The sequence below is a fragment of the Triticum dicoccoides genome, chromosome 2B (assembly GCF_002162155.2).
Source record: "Triticum dicoccoides isolate Atlit2015 ecotype Zavitan chromosome 2B, WEW_v2.0, whole genome shotgun sequence".
Lineage (NCBI taxonomy): Eukaryota > Viridiplantae > Streptophyta > Magnoliopsida > Poales > Poaceae > Triticum > Triticum dicoccoides.
In genome coordinates this window covers 252,454,786-252,478,049 of record NC_041383.1, presented here as the reverse complement: position 1 = coordinate 252,478,049, position 23,264 = coordinate 252,454,786, and the positions used below count along the sequence as shown (strand labels likewise).

The following is a 23,264-nucleotide window of genomic DNA, read 5'->3' as shown; positions in this document are numbered from 1 at the left end:
CTCCAGTTTATATAGACACTGGAGGGTGCTAGGGTTACACAGAGTCGGCTACAGAGAAAGGAATCCACATATCCGAATCGCCAAGCTTGCCTTCCATGCCAAGGAGAGTCCCATCCAGACACGGGAAGAAGTCTTCTATCTTGTATCTTCATAGCCTAACAGTCCGGGATAAGCATATAGTCCGGCTGTCCGAGGACCCCTAATCCAGGACTCCCTCAGGTATTCTATTGAATCACTTTATATATGGTTTGGTATTCAACTTGCAGATTCCCTGGTGACATTTGTGTAATCTAGGCATAGAGGTTGATACACGTTTTCATCCTACTTTCTCCAATAGGAACTTTGGAGTGATTCTTTGTAGCACGTTGAGGGATCGCTATATGATTCAATTATGCTAGCACTATTGAGAGACTGCACTAGTGAAAGTATGAACCATACTACACTTGCTGTTTTTGTTATTTTAGATTACAAAAATCTATAGCTACTATACATACTACACTTGTATCACCATCTCTTCACCGAACTAGTGCATCTATACAATTTACCATTGTATTGGGTGTGTTGGGGACATAAGAGATTTCTTGTATTTGATTGCAGGGTTGTTTGAGAGAGACCATATTCATCCTACACCTCTCACGAATTGGTAAACCATATGTCATCCACTTGAGGGAAATTTGATGTTGTCCCATGGATTGATAAACACAATGATACAATGGATTCCTAAGCCACTTTGCATATTTATATTTGTGGGCAAAGCCGGTACAAATACGTCCATAAACACGGCAGGCCCGTATCACATACGGCACCACTGTTCTTCCCCACTCCGGTTACCGAACGGTGATTAAGGGGGAAAAGGTCCCCATGGACCAGCCTATAAGTGGTTTCTATTTTACCCACTGCTGCAATGATATGAGACGAAGGGATATGTGGCCTATAACACACCTACTTCCACAACCAGCCGGTCCAAGCGAGAAAGCATGCCATATTGCACCGATATGCCTAAAGGGCCATATTCCAATCGTAGTAGCTGGTAGTTAATGTACTTATATGCCCTGAATTAATACAATACACATATAATAACCACATATTGCTTGATAGTAAAAATTATATAACCGCCTAGGCTGTGCCTAGGGCGCTTAAGCATTGCCTAGGCACTAGGCGAAGGCCAACCGCCTCGCTTATGCCTACCGCTTTTTCCAACCAGCAGTAATAATCTTCCGTCCAAAGTTCGCATATGTTGGATGGTTGACTTCACCCAACATCAAGAAGACTATTAACATAAACATGCAAGGAGGATATTAAATCCTAATTGCACACTAAGGTTCATCCATGTCCTATGGAACTAAGGGAACTACTCCCACATAGGGGAACAGACATCATAAAAATGGTGATAGCGAACATGAATGAATCACATATGAAACACACAAGTTGATCCACTAGGGTTCTTGATGTTACAATGAGAAGGGTGTGGATGTCGGCGTTCTGGGAATGGGGGTCCCCAGACTTGCCTGCTTGCGGCCTGCAGCGTGGCTCACCAGCGGCCCAGTACGGCCCATCTTCATCAACAAACACTCAAGACCCTCGCGAGGGGACAGGCCTCGTGGGGCGGGTGACACAAGGCCTTCTCAGGGGCGGCCTCACCAGGCAGGCTCACGAGGAGGCGGAGAGATCAAGGTAAGGGGTACCTCGCGAGGTGCTCATGACACAAGCCATGACGATCAAGACTAGGCGGGCGCCAGGCAGGCGCCAGCCTGCGTAGCGTCCTCGTTTCCTCTTTGGTGCAAAGGGGGCAAGCGCAGGCGCGGAGTACCGAGGCATCAAGCAAAGGTTTCCATATCGGTGCAACAAGACCAAGACTAGCAGGACGGCAGGACGGAGGTCACCATGGAGCCCAAGACGGTGTCATTGCCAGTGCCTTTGGCAATCGAAGACCACCTTTAGTCAGGATAGCTTGTACTAGCTCTCCCTTTTCAAATGGCCGTTGTTGGCTCCCTTCCCGCTCAATATTTGGGAAGAGGACCAGGACCTCTATATATAGGGCTAGCCACCACAGTAGAAGAGAGAGGTTCATCCGCATACCACCACCACAAGAACACCCCTCGCGAGGCTGTTCTTCCCCTGTACTGTTCATCATCAGCCCAAGAGGCAATCCACCACACCACACACAGGAGTAGGGTATTACACCACAATGGTGGCCCGAACCTGTATAAACCTTGTGTCCTTTGTGTTGTTCATCGTGTTAGCTTAGAATCGCGGCGAGGTTGTGGGCGTGAATCGGTAGGGAGAAGATCTTCGCGCGCACCCCAGAGTTCAAACCTCAAGGGTTTTGCCGGAACCCGATGTTCGACATTTGGCGCGCCAGGTAGGGGTGCGCCGAAATCCTCTTTCCGCGTATCTGCGTTCCACTGCTTCGTCGCATCCATGTCTAGTGACCCGACGGCCAACGCCGACCGCTGGGCGGCATGGCCTGCCCATGCCGTGTCGCCTGCCCAAGATGACCTCAACCCTGCGCCTTAGGCAGCCCGCGCTTCCCAGAACGCTGCGAGGCGCGGGCAACGCGGTCAAGCACCACCTACCCTCACTCCGTGGCAGGTGCGATCAGCAGCAAGGGCCTCAAACCATGCCGCGGCCACGGCGCCGCACACCCAGCGGGAACAAGCAAACATGAGGGCCGCGCTCACAGTGGCTCGGGAGCTGCTGCGGTGTAGGTTGCAGGAAAGCGGCAGAGATGTGCTGTTGGAGCGTGTTGCCGAGCTCCTGGATGCCGCAGCTTCGGGGGCGCCTCCCTTCTGTGTCCAGCTTCCACCCCAGGCCCCGGGCGGATCATGCGGTGGGCCCATCCGCGCCCGCGCGCCCTCAGGCGTGCCCCAAGGCTTCATCAACACCAGCTCAACCATTAACATCGGGCGTCAGGCTGCACCAGCACCACCCCTGGTGAGCGAGAGCATGCGCATCACCGCCTACGGCCCGGGCGGGCCGCCGCCCTATAACCCCCAAGATGGCGTGCTGGGCCAAGCCGCATGGAGCGTGGCGCACTGTGGCGAAGCCTTCGGGGCGGCGACCTTGGAGGCTTACGTGACCCATATGGTGGACCAGGAATACACACTGGAAGACGACCATGGCTCGTTCCTCGGGCCAGGCTGGGAGGAAGACCTCGGAGGCTTACGTGCCCCATATGGTGGACCGGGAATACGCACTAGAAGACGACCATGGCTTGTTGGGCCAGGCTGGGAGGAAGAGACGTCAGAAGCCGAGCCTTTTCAAGAGCCTCAAGGAAGCCTCACCAACTGCGCTGGTGGCAGCAGCTATCGGGTACCGCTAATTCCTCAGGAGCAAGCTTATGCTAACCATGGGCCGCAGGAAGTTCAGGTCACTGCAGCGGAAGGCTGCCCGAGCTCGGCAGCCTCCCTTCCGCCAGGAGGAGCGCACTAGGTGCTGCAAGAGAGGGGCCGGGAGCCAGGACCCTCCCCACGATGCACGGAGCAAGGTGTTTCCCGGAGGTAGGCCCTCTGCCGGGGAGGTGCTGCGAAGCCTGCCCCTGGTAGAGGACCCGTGGTCGTCAGGGGAACCACTGGCATCCCCTTTACCCTATTGGCATCGTCCTTGGTTTTCGGTCGCCGTCAATGGTGGTCGAGGGTGGCGTAAGGCGGGGCCCTCGTCTGGCGATATAAAGCAAGGCCGGTACATGTGAAGAAGGCCCAATGCTTATGAAGCTCGCCACCTGTGACACACTCACGTAATAATGAGTTGGGGCTGTACACGCCCCGGAGTCTCCGGAGAGCCGCCCTCGGGCCTCGGGGGCTCCCTCCCACGCCCAATGGCAGCACTTAGCTCCACGCTGGTGAGAAGACGTCGAAGACTAGACTAGGTGCCGGACGCGGCCTTTTGCTTTTTGCCTCCTTTTCTGTGGTCGAGCTTCCTTGCTTCGGATTTAAGTTGAAATTGAATTTGCAATTGCGTGTGTGCGGGGAGGGGTGTCTTGTCTCGTTTGTGTGTTCTCTTGCGTTCTGATTTTTGCCCTAGTCCGGAGTTCACACCAGCTGCCTCCCCCCTCGCGAGCCTCTCGCGGGCGGGGCTGGGCTCAGCGCACGCGCGCATGCCGTCCCGCGGCCAGCACTCGCTCTCACGAGGCTCTCACCAAATGGTCAACAGGTCCCCTAGAGGACCCTCGGAGGATCGCGGCCTCGCAAGCCTACTCAAGGCTTGCCCGGGCTAAAGGTAAACCACAACAGCTAACTCATCGCAGGGCCCGTAACATCATGCACGCGCGCATTCGACGTCACTCCTAAAACATGCGGACAACAATCTTTTTCACATGAGGGGCTTCCCCTCCCAAAAATGCTCTTACAACCTTCAGGGCCGCGCCTGAGCTTTTTGTGTGCAGGATAAAGAGCAAGGAGACACAGGATCAGTCAGACATATCGCTCACTACATCCTCTTGGTCGCCTCTAGAGGCATCGCTGGTGCCGTTGTCGCTGTCACTGGCATCGCCATCACCGTCATTGGCGCCGTCTTCACCGCCATTCACCACGTCACCTTCATCCGCGACGACTATCACCCCGTCACCATCGGAAGCGAAGGCCCTAACAAGTGCATCCACGTTGTCCTCTACCCACCGCGCCAGGTCGCCTCGAATGGCCACGGGCACCGGAGCAATGACGGCGTCGAAGTCGAAGTGGGTAGCTCTGTCCTGAAGATGGCTGAAGACGCAGGAGAATGCACGCCCGAGCAGGCTGCGGCTCCTCTCCTCGACAAGCTGGCGAGCTCTCTCGGAGCGATTCTCCAGATGCGTCACCACGTCAGTGAAGAACTGGAGATGGCCGGCATAGTTGGTCACGTGAGGGTGCGGAGCGATTGCATCACATATATTGCCTAGGGTCGTGTTGGCCCTGTCCCTGAGCACTTGGAGCATGGGGCCATGCATGCGCTCCAGCGTCTGCCGCTGGAGAATTTCTTCTCTATTCTGCCACGCAACGGACTCAGCATCGTCAACCCGCCGTTGAAGAAGAAGCAGCTCGGCACGGGAGGAGGCCAACTCAGTCTGCGCCAAGACCAGGGCGGTTGCGGTGGCCTCCGCGCGTTTCGTCGCTTCGGTCAGCTTGGACCTGAGGGCGGCAGTCCTGCTCACAGCCTCATCTTCAATCAGCTCCAACCTTTGGTCATACTCGCACACAAGATCCACGCGAACTTCCGCCACGTGGCAGTCGACCTCTTCTTGGATTCGAGCCTCCCGCACGCCAACATCGTCCTCCGCCTGAGTAACCTGGCGCTCCCTCGTCTCCAACCGCTCAAGGTCGAGATTGCGCTCGGCGGCCTCCAGCGTCAGCGCTTCCTCACGCCTCCGGAGCTCCTCCTCCTCAACGGGCGTCCCCTTCAGAAATGCAAGGGCGGCCTGACGCAGCTCCACCTGCTGCTCCAGGGAAGCGCTCCAGGCTTGGAGCTCCCACGCGTGCTTCTCCGCGACCTACGCCGTTGGTCTGCTTCCCGAGCCTCCTCAATAGCTCGGGAGCAGGCCTTTCGCGAGGCTGCAAGGGATGTTTCGGCCTTCGTGTTGTCAAGCTCCCGCTGATGACACGCAAGGTTGACTGCCGCCTTCAGCTTGCCCTGCTCCTCAATCAGCCGCAGGCCTTCAGCTTCAAGACACACGTCCACGTCCGTGAGCTCTCCACCAAGTTGGCCCATCACATCCATCGCCTTCCGGAGGAACTCTTGGCGAACGACGCTTCACTCCCGCGCTTGCCTGAGCACGTCGTCGATGTCGTCCTCCGCCGCCGGCGTCGGCGGCAGGCCCTGAAGCGGTGCGCCCCCTCTCGGCAGGGAGCTGGGGGCTGGCTCCCCCATGATGACCGGACGGGCTCAACAAGGGACCCTGGCCGGCGCACATCCATCCTCAGAAGAAGAGCCAAGGACCAACATCAACCATTCGCCGTCCACGATCAGAGGAGGAGCCCTGGGCTGGCTGGTCACGCCCCGAGCAAGGTCGCAAAGGAAAGGCGGCAAGGGCACAGGCTCAAGGCACCCTGCGGGCTGGCTTACTTCTCCGGCCGAGCTCGCTTCAGGGGCAGCACGCAAGCTCGGGACACTCAAGGCCAAAAATGGAGGCGAGGCTGGAGGAAGTTGCTTCTTGGCAGACTCCGCAGGCTTGGCAGAGGGATCCTGAAGGGCGATAGTCAGGAAAGGGAGCAGCAATTGAGGAATTACAAGAATGAGGTATTTACTCATCTATGGCGAAGTACTTCCTATGCTTCAACGGGCGGAAGAGGCCCCACCGCCACTCGAAGACTCCTTCCTCTTGCGGAGGGCGTCAAAGTCCACGCGGAACCGACCCAGGCGCTCAACGTGAGGACTAGCGCGCAATGCGGATGATGAAGCACTCAGGCATCCAACCTCAGGGGCGCCAAGCTGGGAGGAGCGATCGGGCACCACTTCCTGATGACCTGCCGAGGCCTCGGGGGCTCCGGCCTCAGAAGTCGCGGGTCGCGTCCCCCCATCGACAACCGCGTCAGGGCGGGCTTCACAAGCTCCGGAGGATGATGCCTCGGGAGCCCCGTGCGATGTCAGCACCACGACACCAGAGCCTCCAACTTCAAGCGATGCTTGCCTCCTTGCACCCGCTCCTGGGGCAAGATCGGTGTTGGCGATGGGGAAGGGAGCCACGGCGAAGGGATTCTCGAGAGGCCCCACAAGGCCAGCCGGGCGCAACCCCCATTCGTCGAAGTGAGGCATCTGTCTCGCGAACTCGGCCCCGCCCGAGCAGAGATACAAGAGGCTGCCCCCATGCCGGATATCGCCCGGCGAGGGGTCGCCTGTCAAGACCTCCAGCACCTTCTTCAGCATTTCGAGCGCCAGCTCTGTCTCCTGGAGCCTCATGCGGTCCTGGTATCCGGTCAGGGCCCACATCGGTCGGGAGTGGCGCTGGAGAGGAGCAATGCGACACTGGAGGAACTCCTTCACCACCCGGGGCGTAGTCACGCCGAGCTCTCTCAACCTCTCAAGTCGGCGCCAAACGAAGGAAACCCGGGGGCTCACGAGCCTCTCGTGGCCCCAGCCCGGATTGGGGATAGTAGACAATGTCGGATGCAAGAGCAGAGGGCTGGGCACTCCAACATCCACATACAGCCACCGCGTCCGAAACCCGCTCGTGGAAGGTGGAAGGTCAAAATTAATCCCCGAGGCGACCGTCTCTGCTACGGCCTGGAAGCTCACGCACCCCGAGCACTGCAATGGTCGGTCAGGCGCAAGGAGAAGAAGTGGCGGAAGAGGGCAATGGAAGGAGAAATGCCCACCATGGCTTCACAGACGAAGGCGAAGACAACAAGAAGGGTAACGGATTGAGGATCAAGATGCATCATATGGATCTGATAGTGGGAAATCACCGCATTGAAAAAGGCGGAGAAAGGAGGAACCGGGCCAGCCCACAGGGCATCGACGAAGAATCGAACCTCTGTGATGATCCTGTCGACGGAGGCATGGGACGTAGGCCAAGCCATCGTCTTTCCGCACTCGTTGAAGCTAGAGGCGAGTGCGGAGCATACCTTGTCCAAGGCTTCCAGATTGAGCACCAGCGATCGGCCGACGGCGGGCTCGATTGCCAGAGGCGAGCTGGACGAGGGTACGGGCTTCTTCCCTTTCTCTTGGTTAGTTGGCGCCATGGCTATGGAGGGGGCAGAGCTCAAGTCAGATTGGAAGCGGAAACAGAGGTTCAAGGAAGAAAGGGGAACAGGAAGCACGCGGGCAGCGAAGAGGAAATAACTGTGTACAGCTTTGTGGCCGCCTAGCCAGGCGGATATAGAGGGAGCGTGGGGAAGCGGAGACGCCCACGTCAAATCAGCCGCCACGCGGTGACCAAGGCCGCAGGCTGTTGGGGCCTGCGGCACTCCGCACTTGCCCTTTGGCTTCGCTACTATGGCAAGTCCGAGCGCGCCTTGGGCCCGGGGGCTACTGTCGGCGTTCTGGGAACGGGGGTCCCCAGACTTGCCTGCCTGCGGCCTGCAGCATGGCTCACCAGCGGCCCAGTACAGCCCGTCTTCATCAACCAACACTCAAGACCCTCACGAGGGGCCAAGCCTCGTGGGGCAGGCGACACAAGGCCTCCTCAGGGGCGGCCTCACCAGGCAGGCTCGCGAGGAGGCGGAGAGATCAAGGCAAGGGGTACCTCGTGACGTGCTCATGACGCAGGCCATGACGATCAAGACCAGGCGGGCGCCAGCGTGCGTAGCATCCACGTTTCCTCTTTGGTGCAAAGGGGCAAGCGCAGACGCGGAGTGCCGAGGCATCAAGAGAAGGTTTCCATATCGGTGCAACAAGACCAAGACTAGCAGGACGGTAGGATGGAGGTCACCATGGAGCCCAAGACGGCGTCATCACCAGTGCCTTTGGCAGTCGAAGACCACCTTTAGTCAGGATAGCTTGTACTAGCTATCCCCTTTTGAATGGCCGTTGTTGGCTCCCTTCCCGCTCAATATTTGGGAAGAGGACCAGGGCCTCTATATATAGGGCTATCCACCACAGTAGAAGAGAGAGGTTCATCCGCATACCACCACCACAAGAACACCCCTCGTGAGGCTATTCTTCCCATGTACTCACTACAAGAAATATGTCAACTAGTGACCTTCTATCAGTGACCCTGGAAGAATTGGTCATAGATCTATGACCATTTCAGACCAATTGGTCAAAAGTTGTTCGGGGGGCTCCAAACCCTAAACTATAACGACCATTTTGGCCAGAAAGGTCGTAATTTCCTTACACGAAATGGTCATAAAGCAGATAGCACTGGTTCGCTGCCTTATTTCTAGCTGATCATGACCAATATAGATGGTCATAACCTTGTAAATTGTGGTGGGTTGCTATGTCTAGGTGCCACCTCATCAGTTTTGCCTATGTGTCATGTCCATGTGGCAGTTTTTGCCCTAGGTTGTGAAGCAACCTATATTTCTGTCATTCCCAAAATTCCCAAAAAAAATCTCATAAATTCTTTGGGTCATATCTTCGTCAAATATGTAAAAAACCTTCCTTGCCTAGTTCAAAAATAATTAATAAATATTCATTTTCCTATTCTGTTCAGAAAAACACTTTGTGAAGGAAGTACCACTTTGACATGTCCAAATGGTATCCATTTTCTACAGTGCTTTCCTATGCCCAAATAACCATCCTCCACCAAATGCTAGCTCAATTCATTCATTATTTTGAGCCCAGCTTCAACATTCGTATTTATGTCCAGTGTTGTACTTTGCAAAGCAAGTACCACCTAGGCTCCTCCTTTTGAGCTGAAAATTTGTGAAGACGGTCTTCTTAGTAACTAATCATCCTCATCCAAAACTCACGCCCATTAGCCATGTGCATTTCCCGTACCACTAATCAAACACTTGGTTTCTTATTCATGTTTGAGCATCAACCGGTCACCTTGTGAGAATCTTATGTTGTGATTTTCTTCCTAGCACCTACCTGGGGAGTGCCCAACCCACTAGACATGCCTAGGCCGCCCAGAACACATGGCAACACCACGGTCACGCGGTGACCACACAGCGGGCATGCGAGTTTACGCACTCTAGAGTTGGGGCCCTCGTCCACCGTCCAAACCTCGACGTATCCCCACCAAACCATGTATTTATGATTAAATAGGTACTTATGTGACTAGAAATGATTTGTGGAAAAAATAAGTAGCAAACTATGAGGCAGGTGCAGTTCAAATTTGACCCGCTTCCTACTGAATCGACGGGAATTTGTCTTTTTCACCAGAGGTGGATCAAAACTTTTGACACCCAACCATTTTATCAATTGTGCATTAAATATGACCTAGTATTTTAGAAAATTGATTTGGTCCAATTTTGCAACAAATATATGGTAGGTCCTCCACACAAAAAACTCATTTCAGGCACTCGGAAAATGGAAAATGAATTTTCCGTGCAAAGAAAATGAAAACTCCCTTAGGCAACATTGTTTGGAATTCCAAGATGCACCCTTGTGCACAATATGAGATCATTTGAACAAACTATGCCATGAATGTGGCCATAAGATTGATCATTTGGCTTGAAAGCCATGAATCTTCACGCATGATAGCTCATTTTTTAGAACACTTTTTAAAAATAATTTCCGTATTACAAGTTTATTATTTTTCATGGAAACTTGGTCACATATAATGACACAATGCGAAGGTTTTCCAATTTTTTGATTCTTTTGATTTTTTATGCCCGTTTCAAAATGCGGTTAAAACGGCGGGCTTGACCGTTCCTAGCTAGTGGTTGAATCTTGGAAAACTTTTGATGTTTCTCTTATTAAATAGATACTTATGTACCTAGAAATGATTTTTGGAAAAAATAAAGAGCAAACTATGAGGCAGCTGCAGTTCAAATTTGACCCGCTTCTAGCTGAATCGGTGAAGATTTGTCTTTTTCACTAGAGGTGGATCAAAACTTTTTACACCCAACAATTTTGTTAATTATGCATTAAATATGGCCTAGTACTTTATAAAATTGATTTGGTCCAATTTTGCAACAAATATTTTATAGGTCCTTCACAAAAATACCTCATTTGGGGCACTCAGAAAATGGAAAATGTATTTTCCGTGCAAAGAAAATGAAAACTCCCTTAGGCAACATTGTTTGGAATTTCAAGATGCACCGTTATGCATAATATGAGATCATTTGAACAGACTATGCCATGAATGTGGCCATAAGATTGAGCATTTGGGTTGAAAGCCATGCATCTTAACACTTGATAGCTCGTTTCTGAAAACACTTTTTAAAATAATTGTCGTATTACAAATTTATAATTTTTGCTGGTAACTTGGCCACATATAACGACACAATGCGACGGTTTTGCAATTTTTTGTTTTTTTTTTAATTTTTAAGCCCATTTCAAAATACGGTCAAAATGGCGGGAATGACCGTTCCTAGCTAGTGGTTGAATCTTAGAAAACTTTTTGTGTTTCTATGATTAAATAGATACTTATGTACCTATAAATGATTTTTGGAAAAAAATAAAGAGCAAACTACGAGACAGCTGCAGTTCAAATTTGACCCGCTTCGAGCTGAATCGGCGGAGATTTGTCTTTTTCACTAGAGGTGGATCAAAATTTTTTACACCCAACCATTTCGTCAATTGTGCATTAAATATGTCCTAGTATTTTAGAAAATTGATTTGGTAAAATTTTGAAACAAATATTTGGTAGGTCCTTCACAAAAAAATTCATTTTGGACATTCAAAAAATGGAAAATGTTTTTTTTGCCCAAAAACTCAATTCTCATGACATATTTTTAAAGATATTTATCTTATTTCATGTTTGTTACTTTTCCTGAAAACTTATTCACATTTGGTGACACAATGAGAAGGTTTTTCATTTTCTTTTCGAATTTTTTCAGGTCATAAAATAGCTGATATAATTTTAACACGATATTTTTAGTCAACTACGACCAATTTAAATGGTCATAACGTGGTACTACATTCTGAGATGTCCGTGGACGTCTCACGCGGATCGTGCACGGAACACCGTCGGATGGTCGCGGATCCAACAGCAGTCCTCAACCCAGCACACCAACCCCAAGCCCACCTAAGCCGAAACCCTAGCTCTACTCGTGGACGTTTTCCATCCACCCCCCGCCTCCTTTCTTTCTCTGCCTCCTTTCTTTCTCTGCCCCTCGCTCCCTCACGCACCCACAATCCCTCCCCCGAAACCCTTGCCGCCGCCACCTACGCCTCTTGTTCCGCCATGTTCCGGCGGGCCTCGCCGGCGCGCAGCCCAGATCCGAGCTCCCCTGCCTCTGCTCTTCCCTCCCCTCCGGCCAGATCCGCCTCTCGAGTCCCTGATAGCTCATCCCCAACCCCTTCCCACGGCTAGGATTTCGCAGGTGGCGTTCCCACCAATTCCGGCGCGGCAGCGGCGACTGTGCTCCGCCCTCTTCGATGCCCACCAACCAAGCCGCATGGCACGGCCATGGCCATGGCGGCGGCCAGATCCACCCCCTCCCTCATCTCCTCGCCGCCGCCACCTCCTCCCCGTCCTGCAGCGGCGCGTCCCGCCACCACCTCCTTCCTCGATGCGTCCCGTAGCGACGCCCATCACGTCCAGCAGATGCCGTCCCTCTCCCTCAATCCTCACCGCGTTCCCCAATCCCCAGCGCGGCATTGCTGTGGCTGTGGGCGGCTCTGCTCCTGCACCTCACGGCGCCGGCCGCGAGCAAGCCGGCGGCGGTGGTGGCCGGGCCGGTGTCACGGGTGGAGGAGGCGAGGCTGTTCCAGATATACTACGGGCAGGGCATCAAGGTCATCAAGAACGCCTGGGACGGCAAGAGCTACCTCCTCACGCAGGTAGGCACACACTCGCTCATACTGCATACACACTCGCCATTAGTTCATCTGCAGATTGATTGATGATTGGCGTACCAATGTACCCCACGGCAATGGCGTTTTTGCAGAGCACTTCCAAGATGGCCGCCCAGGACCAGATTGCCAAGGGAGGCTACACCATCCTGCTGGAGCCGGATCTGGGGGCCGATGCGCCATGGTTCACCAGGGGCACCGCCGAGAGGTTTGTCTCGTGTTTATCTGTCGGTGTCTCGTGTTTGTCCGCCGGTTGCTGGTGGCGGCGGTGTTAGTGGCTCATTTTGCGCGGTTGCTTCTTGTTGGCATTAGGTTCGTCCGCTTAGTCATCATGTCGGAGGTCCTGGAGCGGGTGACGATGATAGAGTCCGAGATACTGCAGCTCGAGGACGCCATCGCCGTCCAGAGCAACAAAAATCTAGGGCTCAAATCTGTAAGTACAGAGTGGTAATCTGTAATGTACTACTACTTGACACTGACTGCAGAGTGATGACTTTGTTTGTATGCCTTTGTTAGGGAGAAGGCCATAATGGGAAACCAGTGGACTCCTCCATGGAAGGTACAATAGATACTACTGATTTCATTTCATTTCTGAATGTTGCATTGCGCAGTCACAGTATCTACGAAGAAATCTTAGGTAATGCTCATTCGTAACTGGAAAAAAATCCTCTGCTGTGCGTTGCTTTGAGTTTGGACCATAGAAACTTTTTGTATGGCGACTGCACCGATGTTTTAGAATCTACTTATTAGTTATGGAATTTGGTGCAGTGTACCATCCATCAGTCACATCTGTTGAGTTAGCTAGCCAGTTAGGTGCATGATGGTGGACGCCTCTAAAGTATTATTAGGGTGGCTGTACAGCAGGGGAAGTGACAATGTGTCATGTTTGATTGATAGCCTATCTTTTATTCGTGTTTATGCATTGTGTTCTGCTTCACCTAACTTATATTGGAAACTGATTATTCTATAAGATGGATCTAACCATCATTAAGTGCGCAAGTTTTCAGGACAATTTACAACTACATAAAATGATTCTGTGGGAGTTATATATGTTTTTTCATGATAGATTGATCTGAACTGGAACATGATTTTGCATCCCTTTTTCTGTTGGTAAATTTACCTGACATGTCCCTTTACAGGTGTCCAGACAGGTTACAATACTGATGGTGATAAGGCACTTGTTCTGTACAAGGTAAGGTTGTATGGATAAATTAGAACTGCATTCTTTTTTCTGTAATAAGTGTGTCATGGTAAAAGGGTATCATAATTAACTATGATGTTCTTGTATCATTGGCAGCCTGACGCACATCCAGCATCCGCACTACAAAATGACGACGGAGTGCATGAGGAGCATTCAAAGTATTTATATGCATAAGCCCCCTTTTCTCCATGATGTTTTCCTTGAAGATGTTTTATCTCACATTTCTGTCTTGTTTATATGAAAAATCTGCGCTGTCATAATTCTTTTTTTCATGGAGTAACATATGCTTTTGTCTAATGAACGACCGCTCACACGGGGAGGATCAAGTCCTTCGCCGTCCCCCTCGCCAACTACTCCCTCGACACCACCGCTTTTCCAGATACACGTCTACCAAGAAGAGTACGCAAGTATTTGTACACCGTACCCCGTACTGTGTATGCAGTTCCACAGCTGCCGACAACTTACCGGAGTAATTTCCTTGTTTCCACCTCTGCTTGCAGTGTCCTTCTTTGAGGTGAGCGAGCAACGGAGTCGCCAGACTGAGGTCACACCAACATTCAAGAATCTTTGCAGAGTTAAATGCTTTCTTCTTATAATGCTTTGTTTATTTGGGTCCTGGAGTAATTTTGCTACGTGTGCAGCTACTTGGATGCTGGAGAACTTGAAGGGGATAACATCACCTCAGGTGGCCTCTCAGTGCGTGCTCCAGGCATATGCAACTGGAAATGTGCAGCTTGTCAACGGGACAGACGCAGGCAAACTCTCGCAGTTTCGCGCGCATTTCGTGAGCACGAATCAAGATAAAGGTTGCAGCTTCGCAGCCTACGTACCCTCCGAAGAGGACACGCCGTTGCAGGTACGTTTATCACTACCCCTGTAATCTGCGCAGCTATCTGAACTGACAAAACTAATGCTGTGTCTGATATGGTTTTGTGCAGAGGGCCGAGTGGATCAAATACCTGGGAACGTTCATGAACTCCGAAGACAGGGCCAATGCAGTACATAATGCAGTTAAGACCAGTAAATGCGACTGAATTTGCATGTGGTGATCAGCCAAGAAAATTGTGTTTATGCACTCAGTAATACTACTATGTGTGTAGCATTTTTCTAACTGTACAATAGCACTCACTCCTCTACTGTCACATAATAGATTACCCTTGAATTCATCTAGTTTGGATCAAAACAAAACCATTGATTAATACTAGATGATTGTTACTGTACATTTGGTTACAGATTTCTTTGAACTAGTTTGATCCCTGCTGACCTACATCTTTTACTTACTCACATGTCATCTATTTTTCAGTTTTTTTTATTTTGTTGTTTACTATGTATAGAATATGGCTGGACAACGATGAAAACCGAATAAAACACCATCTTTTTGGACACCTAATGACTGGACAAATATGTTCATATTTTTTAAGTTGCTTTGATCTTTGTTGATAATTTTTTGGTCTAAAATCTTTCTCTATGAAGGGAGTACAAGCAGACGGGCGGTCTGAACTGATGCCATGTTGATATGTCTGCATCATCTGTGCTACCCTTGTGGTTGGCATCTTAGAGAAAAAAATTGTGCACTTTGTTCTTCTCATAAGTTACATTTTTTAAATTCTTCTGCTTTTTGTCCTGTTTGCACTTAGCTTCTATTATCCCTCTTTGTTGCTCCTGGTCTGAGGGGGGTGTAGTGGGCGCGGATAGAGAAATGGTTTACTTGCCAAACCTTTGCAGCATTTGCCATTTCTTTGGATTAGTGGTAGTGATTTGAACCTTACCCATGCTTCTGATTAATTCATGAAGGACAAGGGAAAACATGGTTGAATTTCTTAATATGAGGCAAAAAGAGACACTCTCATCATTGTCATTCTTTTAGATTCATGTGTTCTGTTTGACCATGGCTGTGATGAAAAACACTTTCAACAAACATGCCAGTTCTGCTTCTGAAAATTCATGACTGAAAAACCTGTTATACAAGATCTGTTTAGTACTCATGTATTATGGCCGTGGCTTATTTAGTATGTGCTTGATGTGCCTTGTGTATTGGTGCCTAATTAGCTTCTTTTAGGGGATAATCTACTGGTTATAGCAAGATTTTACTCTTGTGCTGTGGAATAGATGGTTCATGTGTACTGCGATGTACTAGTTGAGCACTGCTGGCTGTACTAGTCGAACTCTGCTCCTTCTAACTCATATCAATTTTGCTCCTGCTGCTGTACAAGTGATGCTTGTGTGATTGTTGATGGATAGGAACTAGCAAACTTTGTTGTTTTGCAACTGAATGAACGCAACTTCAGTTTGTACATCACCCAGCTTGCTGCGGTGGCTGTCAATGCCGGCGAGCCTGCAACATCTCCGACGAGCTCCAGGACCTGGACACCTTAGGTATGCCCTGCTCCTCCTCCTTCCACCCTCATCTCATGTGCACCAAGTCCATCTATCTCATGTGCATGTATGTCGGATTTCGGGTTTCGGCAGACCCTTGAGGTTCAAGCATTGGGGTGCGCGCGAAGATCTCTCCCCTATCGGCTTACGTCTCGTAGTCTCGCAAGGATCTAAGAAAGAAAGATGAACACACAAGGGACACGAGATTTATAGTGGTTCAGGCCATTATTGCGGTGTAATACCCTACTCCAGTGTGTGGTGTGGTGGATTGCCTTAGGGGCTGATGGTGAACAGTACAAAGGGAGAACAGCCTCGTGAGGGCTGTTCTTGAGCTGGTGCGGTGAACTTCTTGGGTGAGTTTAGTCGCTTTTCTCTTTCTCTGATCGATCTGTTTCTAGATGCCTCTGCCCTGTGGTGGCTAGTCCTATTTATAGAGCGAGGCCCTAGGCCTCCTCCCAAATAATGAGCGGGAAGGGCGTCAACAATTGGCCATTTTGAAGGGGAACATCTAGTACACTTATCCTGACTAAAGTTGGTCTTTGGCTGCCAAAGGCTCTGACGATGACGCCGCCCTGGGCTCCACGATGACCTCCATCCCGCCGCTCTGTTAGTCTTGGTCATGTTGCACCGAAACGGTAACCTTTGCCTGATGCCTTGGTTCGTGCGTGCCTCTTTTGTATCGAAAGGGAAACAAGGACACTGCACAGGCCGGCGCCCGCCTGGCCTTCGATCATCATGGCTTGCATCACGGGCTCCTCGGGAGGTGCCCTGCCTTGATCTTTCCGCCTCCTCGCGAGCCTGCCTGAGGAGGCTACTCCTGAGGAAGCTTCCTGTCGTCCGCCCCGCGAGGCTTGGCCCCTCGCGAGGGTCTTGAGCTTGAGCTGATGAAGCTGGGCTGCATTAGGCCTCCACTTGAGCCACGCCGCAGGCAGGCAAGTCTGGGGACCCCCGTTCCCAGAACGCCGACAGCAGCCCCCGGGCCCAAGGCGCGTCCGGACTTGGCTTAGTAGAGAAGCGAAGGGGCAAGTGCGAAGTGCCGCGGGCCCCAACAGCCTGCGGCCTTGGGCGCCATGTGGCGATTGATTGGACATGGGCGTCTCCGCTTCCCCATGACGCTTCGGCAACCGCACGACTTGACAAGTCCCTACATGCAAAAACAGGTCATGATTACCTGCGATCTTGGAGGCCAACGGTTGGCCTTCTCCGGCTATAAGTACGGAACGACGCTAGCCATTCCAATTCATCTCCCTCTGCTACTCCTCTTCTTCTTCACCCCAGCTGCTCGCTATCCCCATGGCTCCGCCGAAGAGGTTCTCGGCCGCGGAGAAGGGAAAGGCTCATCAGGAAGGGCCTGACTCTCCGCCGACCAAGCGCGGCCGGGGCCGCCCCCGCAAGCACCCTGTGTCCCCTGTGGTGGCTTCCCGTGGTCGTGGAGGCGCCTCCCTGCGCGGCGATGAGCGCCCGGTCGCCGATGGGAGGCACGCCGTGGCTGCGCGAGCCCCAGGCCACGCTTCCGCTCGGCGGAGGTGCTGCCGGAGTTCGTCATGTGGTCGGCGGACCCGACCAACACTTGGCTCAACTTCCTCGCTTCCTTGTAGGTGAACTTCCGGCCGGCGCTCCGGGAGGCCTCTGGCTTCAGGCGGACGGCTGCTGCAGCAGGGCCTCCTGGGCTTCGCTGGAGGCCTCTGCCGCCGAGGGTTTGGCCCTGACCCATGGCTGGCAAACTTTTGCCCGCGCGCGTGGCCTGAGCCGGCGGTGCACCCTGCACTTTAGGTTCGACAGCGACACCACCCTCTACGTGATGGTGTTTGGGGAAGACGGTCGCCGTGCTGGGTGCTGCCCCGAAGACGATGATCAGGATGAAGGTGGCGGCAGGCGCGTGGGTAGCGGCGCCCGGGGCTCGCCAAGCTTTGGCGACTCTCCTTCAGACAGCAGCTCCTCCAGTGGGGGTCGCGACCAGCCCCCGTGTCGTCGCGTCTGCCTGGGGGAAGGTAGCGGGTCGGTCTGCCATCGCGCCCCGGTGAAGCGAGAGGAGGGAATCTGACTAAGCTTCGGAGGAAATACGAGCCCTCGCCGTGAGCTGGTGCCGAGCAAGTCATGCCTGTTTTGCCTTTCTTCCTTTCCTGCGCAAAAAGAGAAAGTAGTGTAGGGCCCCGCGGGGACGTGTTGAACTGTTACCGTTACTTTGTCGTGCTGTTTCCGCTATTTCTGTGGTACGTCTCCGTGCCGTGTGCCCGTGTGCGGGAGTTGCTTAACTCAGGGAGGCTTGTCGTGGTCTTTGCCTCTCGAGGCCGAGGCCTCGCCGCGCGCTTCATGTCCTACAAGGATTAGTCAAGAGGGGTAGCTTCCAGTTTGGTTGTGGGGCCCGTGGGGCAAGGACTGGGAGTGGTGCTCCCTCAGCGGACTCGGATAGGAGAGCTTCAAACGACCGGGGCAGAAAACACTCGTGAGGGTACCCGCGTACCTCCCTCGCGAGACTTGCACGAGGGAAAACTGAGGCAAGTGAGCGAAAAAGACAAAGGGTCTCAAGCCAGAGACAGCGACAGCTTTGATAAAACTTCAAATAGGAGAGAACAAATCAACTGCAGAAAGCAAATGAAAAAGGCGCGTCTGGCACCTAATCTAGTGTTCGACGTCTTCTCACCAGCGCGAAGCTAAGTGCTGCCACTTGGCGTGGGCGGGAGCCCCCGAGGCCCAAGGGCGGCACTCCGGAGACTCCGGGGCGTGTACAGCCCCACTCATTATTACGTGAGAGTGTCACGGGCGGCGAGCTTCACAGGCATTGGCCTTCTTCACAAACACCGGGCCTTTTCCAAAATACGGTAGCTTCACAGGCGTTGGCCTTCTTCACAGGCACCGGGCCTTCCCAAAAATATGGTAGCTTCACAGGCGTTGGCCTTCTTCACAGGCACCGGGCCTTTTTCACAGGCACTAGGCCTCGCTCAAGGATAGAATCTCCGGAGGTGTTGAATGTTCCACGCGTTCTGGATGGGTACTCCCTCCTGGGTCTACAAGCGCGCGGAGCCGGGCCTGGAAACATGAACAACCTTGAACGGGCCCTCCCACATGGGAGAGAGCTTGTGCAACCCTTTCCTGGAGAGGACCCGTCTGAGCACGAGGTCCCCTACCTCAAGAGTCCCGGGGAGGATGTTGCGGCAGTGGTATCGTCGCAGCGCCTGTTGATACCTTGCCGCTCGTAGTGCGGCCTCTCGACGACGTTCCTCCCCCAGCACGAGATTCGTTCCCCGCATGGCGTCCTGCTGCGCCTCGTCGAACGCCAGGACCCGTGCGGAACGACGCCTGAACTTGTGAGGGAGGACGGCCTCAGCTCCGTAGACGAGGAAGAACGGAGTCTGCCAGTTGGTTTGGCCGCGGTCGTGCGGATGGACCACAACACAGACTGGAGCTCGTCGTACCAGCCCCTGCCGTAGGCCTCCAGCTTCTTCTTGAAGGTCCTGGTTTTGAGGCCCCTCAGGACCTCCGCGTTGGCTCGCTTAGCCTGGCCGTTGCTCCGGGGGTGTGCTACCAAAGCGTAGCATATCTGCGTTCCAAGGTTAGCGCAATATGTTTTGAAGAGGTTACTGGTGAATTGCGAACCGTTGTCGGTAATGATGCGGTTAGGCACCCTAAATCGGCTCACGAGGCCCTTGATGAACTTGACTGCGGAGCCCGCAGGGGATGGTGCGGACAGCTTCCACCTCAGCCCACTTGGTGAACTTGTCCACGGCAACGTAGAGATAGCGATAGCCCCCTGGCGCCCGAGGGAATGGGCCCAGAATATCCAGCCCCCAAACCGCGAACGGCCATGAGAGGGGTATAGTCTGCAGGCCCCCTGCCGGCTGATGGATCTGCTTGGCATGGAATTGGCAGGCCTCACAAGCCTTCACCATCTCAATGGCGTTACTGAGTGCCGTGGGCCAATAGAACCCGCTGCGGAACGCCTTGCCAACGAGGGTTCGTGATGATGAGTGATGCCCACAGTCTCCACCGCGTATGTCTGCCAGCAGCTCCTTCCCTTGCTCTCTGGAAATGCGATGTAGGGACACATCATTTGGTCGCCTCCGGTAGACCTCTCCATCCTTGATGCAGTAGGCCGTGGCCTGTCGCGCCACACGCTCCGCTTCCTCCTCCGGTAGGGTCCCTTGTGTCAAGTAGTTCCTAAGCTCTGCGATCCAGCATCCTTCCTGAGGCTCCAACGCCAGGAGCAGGCGTGCCCCTGAGGCCGGGCCGCAGACCGAGGCTCCCGAGGCAGGCGGCTGAGGGAGCTCTTCCCGAGGCTGCGCCATGCTTGATAGTGATGGTGCCGCCGAGGGCTTGAAGAGTCGCTCCTCGAAGATGCCAGGCTCCTAAGGCAGCTGCCTGGATGCCCTCTTGGCGATGTCATCAACCTCTTGATTGGTGCCGCGAGGCACATGCTGCAACCCCAGCCCCCAGTACTGCTTCTCCATCCTACGAACCTCCGCAAGGTAGGCTTCCATGTGCTCGTCCTTCGGCTCGTATACCTTGTTGGAGAAGTTGACAAGGAGTTGTGAATCACCCTTGATGATGAGGCGCTTTACCCCCAAGGCGACTGCGGCTTTCAGGCCTGCTATCAGGCCTTCGTACTCTGCTATATTATTGGAGACCTTTTCTCCATGCCGGAAACAGAGTTGCATGGCATAGTAGAGCTTGTCTTGAGTGGGAGATACGAGCACTACGCCAGCCCCCGCGCCGTGCCGGGAGAACGCCCCGTCGAAGTACATGACCCAGCCGTCCGGTGCCTCGCTTCCCGGGGAAAGTGATCAATCCTTGCCAGCCTCGAGGCCTGGCGCCTCTGCCCATTCTGCCACGAAATCTGCAAGTGCAGCCCCCTTGAGGACTCTGGTCGTGCTGAATTCTAGCTGAAACGCTTGCAGTTTGATGTTCCACTCAGCGACTCTTACAGCCGAGTTAGGGCTCCTAAGTACCCTTTCCAAGGGGTATGCCGAGACGACCTTGATGGGATGGCCTTGGAAGTAGTGCCGCAGCTTACGTGAGGCCACCAATAGCGCGAGGAGGAGTTTTTGGGGCATAGGGTACCGTGCCCTTGCATCCCGTAGCACCGTGCTGACGAAGTACACGGGGTGCTCGACGAGGTTGAGAGTGCTGGCGTTGCTGGCGTCCTCTGGAGGTTGGGGTGCCTCCCGAGATGACGGAGCCCCCAGCGCCTGGTCGCTTGGTGGGGCCTCTTCTGCTCCGGGGGTGCTCCCCTGCTGCGGCTGATCCTTTTCGGCCGCGGTCTCGGTCTCCGCGAGGCCTTCTTGGCTTTGCTTTGCTTCGACCCGGACGGTTGTTGCGGCCTTGATCCGACGCTCTTCCCTAACCGCCACCAGGGCTGCGTTGGCGGAGTAGGGGGTGGCTGCAAGGTAGAGCACCAGGGCTCCCGAGGACGCGGAGCTACCATCACCGGAGGGCTGGTTAGGTACCACTTGAGATCCTGGAACGCCTTGTCCGCCTCTTCAGTCCATTCAAAGGGGCCCTTCTTCTTCATCAGCTTAAAGAAGGGCAGTGCTCGTTCCCCCAGCTTGGAGATGAACCGTCCTAGCGCGGTCACACACCCGGTGAGCTTCTGCATTTCTCTGAGGGTCTTCGGTGGGCTCATGTCTTCGACTGCTTTGACCTTCTCCGGGTTGGCCTCGATGCCCCTGTGGGATACGAGGAAGCCTAGGAGCTTGCCCGAGGGGACTCCAAACACACACTTCTCCGGGTTGAGCCGAAGGTCCACCTCATTGAGGCTCGCGGAGGTTTCCTCCAAGTCCTGTATTAGGGATTTTGCCTCCCGAGACTTCACCACAATGTCATCGACATAAGCCTCAGCACTCCTCCCGAGCTGCCGACCCAAGGCGATGTGCATCAGCCGCTGAAAGGTCGCACCTGCATTGCGCAACCCAAATGGCATGCATGTATAGCAGTACAGTCCACACGGGGTCAGGAAGGCCGTTTTCTCCACGTCTTCCACTGTCATCTTGATCTGGTGGTAGCCTGAGAAGGCATCTAGGAAGCACAACAGGTCACACTCAGCGGTGGAGTCGATGATCTGGTCGATGCAAGGAAGCGGAAACGGATCCTGCGGGCAGGCTTTGTTAAGGTTGGTGAAGTCGACACACATGCATTCCTTTCCTCCCTTTTTTGGCAGGACAACCGGGTTAGGCAACCAATCTGGGTAGCGGACCTCGCGAATGACCCCTGCCGCCTCTGGCTTGCGGGTCTCTTGGATGATGAAAGCTTGTTTCTCAGTGGATTGTCGCCTTGCCTTCTGCTTCACGGGGCGTCCGTTGGGGCACATATTGAGGTGATGCTCAATCACTCCCCTCAGGACCCCATCTAGCTGATCAGGTTCCCATGCGAACACCTTCTTGTTCGCGTGTAGGAACTTCACCAAGGCCTCCTCCTGCTCGGGTTCGAGGTTGGCGCCTATGGTGAAGGTGGCGTCAGTGGACCCGTCCTCGTGGACTGGTACCTGCTCGGTTTCCGCCTTGTCTTGGGTGAATAACTGCTTCTTCTTGGCCAGCGCAGCCCCCTTGGGCTCAAGGGCCTCAGTGCTGGCGGGCTGCACCACCGCGGCCGTCTTGAAAGCGAGCTTGAGCGCCTGCAGTGCATCTCTTGTGTCTCCTGACACGGTGAGGACACCGCTACTCCCGGGCGTCTTCATGAGGTTGTACGCCGGGTGAGTCGCTGCCATGAACCGGGCCAAGGCCGGGTAGCCGAGGATGGCGTTGTAGGGAAGGCCGATGGGGGTGATGTCGAAGTCGATTAGCTCTGTGCAGAAGTTGTCGTAGGTGCAGAAGGTCACTGGGAGACGAATCTGCCCCAAGGAGGCGGTGGAACCGACTCCGACTCCCGAGAAAGGCCTGCTGGGCTAAAGCCGCTCTAGTGGCACGTGGAGGAGGCTAAAGGCCTCCACAGAGAGCATGTTGAGGCCAGCCCCGCCGTCGATGAGGGTCCTGGTGATGGCCACTTGGCGGATGGTGGGGATGCACAGCGTCGGAAGCGCACCCGAACCGGCGGGGTTGGAGGGGTGATCGTCCGAGTTGAAGGCCAGGTCGGCTTTGGGCGCCACCCAGCCCGGGGGGGCTTCTCGGCGCTTGGAGGCGGCACTGATCTGGAGGGTGAACGGCTTGACATGGTAGCTCGAAGGTGGCGCCTAAGAGCCACCCAGGAGGGCTGCGATGACCGGGGGTACTGGCGTGGCGTAATGGGCGAGGAAGAGGCCGCGCAGTTCCCCCTAGGAGGTCACGGAGGCAGTCGGTAGGTGCAGCAGCCACATGCGCAGAACGCCGGTGAGGGCCAAGGGAAACCAGTTGGCCATCACCCTGTCGTCGCCCCCGGCCTTGAGGACAACCTCCTCGTA

At 53.8% G+C, this 23,264-nt stretch overlaps 2 protein-coding genes and 2 non-coding genes across 4 annotated transcripts; all 4 read left to right on the top strand.

Moving 5' to 3' along the window:
* Positions 1 to 12,395: 12,395 nt before the first annotated feature.
* On the top strand, positions 12,396 to 13,139 carry LOC119360827 (COP1-interacting protein 7-like). The gene is made up of 4 exons (XM_037626311.1): positions 12,396 to 12,526; positions 12,631 to 12,751; positions 12,835 to 12,955; positions 13,087 to 13,139. The coding sequence occupies exons 1-4, from the start codon at positions 12,399 to 12,401 to the stop codon at positions 13,137 to 13,139; spliced, it is 423 nt and encodes a 140-aa protein (XP_037482208.1). The 5' UTR covers positions 12,396 to 12,398.
* A 782-nt stretch (positions 13,140 to 13,921) lies between these two features.
* Positions 13,922 to 14,708, top strand: LOC119367643. Its single transcript, XM_037633109.1, has 3 exons — positions 13,922 to 14,033; positions 14,161 to 14,375; positions 14,458 to 14,708. Exons 2-3 carry the CDS (start codon positions 14,169 to 14,171, stop codon positions 14,551 to 14,553), a joined length of 303 nt encoding a protein of 100 aa, XP_037489006.1. The 5' UTR covers positions 13,922 to 14,033; positions 14,161 to 14,168; the 3' UTR covers positions 14,554 to 14,708.
* A 559-nt stretch (positions 14,709 to 15,267) lies between these two features.
* On the top strand, positions 15,268 to 15,352 carry LOC119266347. The gene has a single exon (XR_005132013.1). It is a non-coding gene; the product is annotated as a small nucleolar RNA U36a (small nucleolar RNA).
* Positions 15,353 to 15,405: 53 nt separating this feature from the next.
* On the top strand, positions 15,406 to 15,496 carry LOC119266232. The gene has a single exon (XR_005131954.1). It is a non-coding gene; the product is annotated as a small nucleolar RNA Z223 (small nucleolar RNA).
* The last annotated feature ends 7,768 nt before the right edge of the window (positions 15,497 to 23,264 follow it).

What these genes read in the sequence shown, in the direction of transcription:
- LOC119360827 (XM_037626311.1), top strand. Translation starts at nt 12,399, where the DNA reads ATGGCGTTTTTGCAGAGCACTTCCAAGATGGCCGCCCAGGACCAGATT. An exon ending in ACCAGGGGCACCGCCGAGAG is followed by an intron (nt 12,527 to 12,630) that starts GTTTGTCTCGTG and finishes TGTTGGCATTAG; the next exon opens with GTTCGTCCGCTTAGTCATCA. An exon ending in AAAATCTAGGGCTCAAATCT is followed by an intron (nt 12,752 to 12,834) that starts GTAAGTACAGAG and finishes TGCCTTTGTTAG; the next exon opens with GGAGAAGGCCATAATGGGAA.
- LOC119367643 (XM_037633109.1), top strand. Translation starts at nt 14,169, where the DNA reads ATGCTGGAGAACTTGAAGGGGATAACATCACCTCAGGTGGCCTCTCAG. An exon ending in AAGAGGACACGCCGTTGCAG is followed by an intron (nt 14,376 to 14,457) that starts GTACGTTTATCA and finishes GGTTTTGTGCAG; the next exon opens with AGGGCCGAGTGGATCAAATA.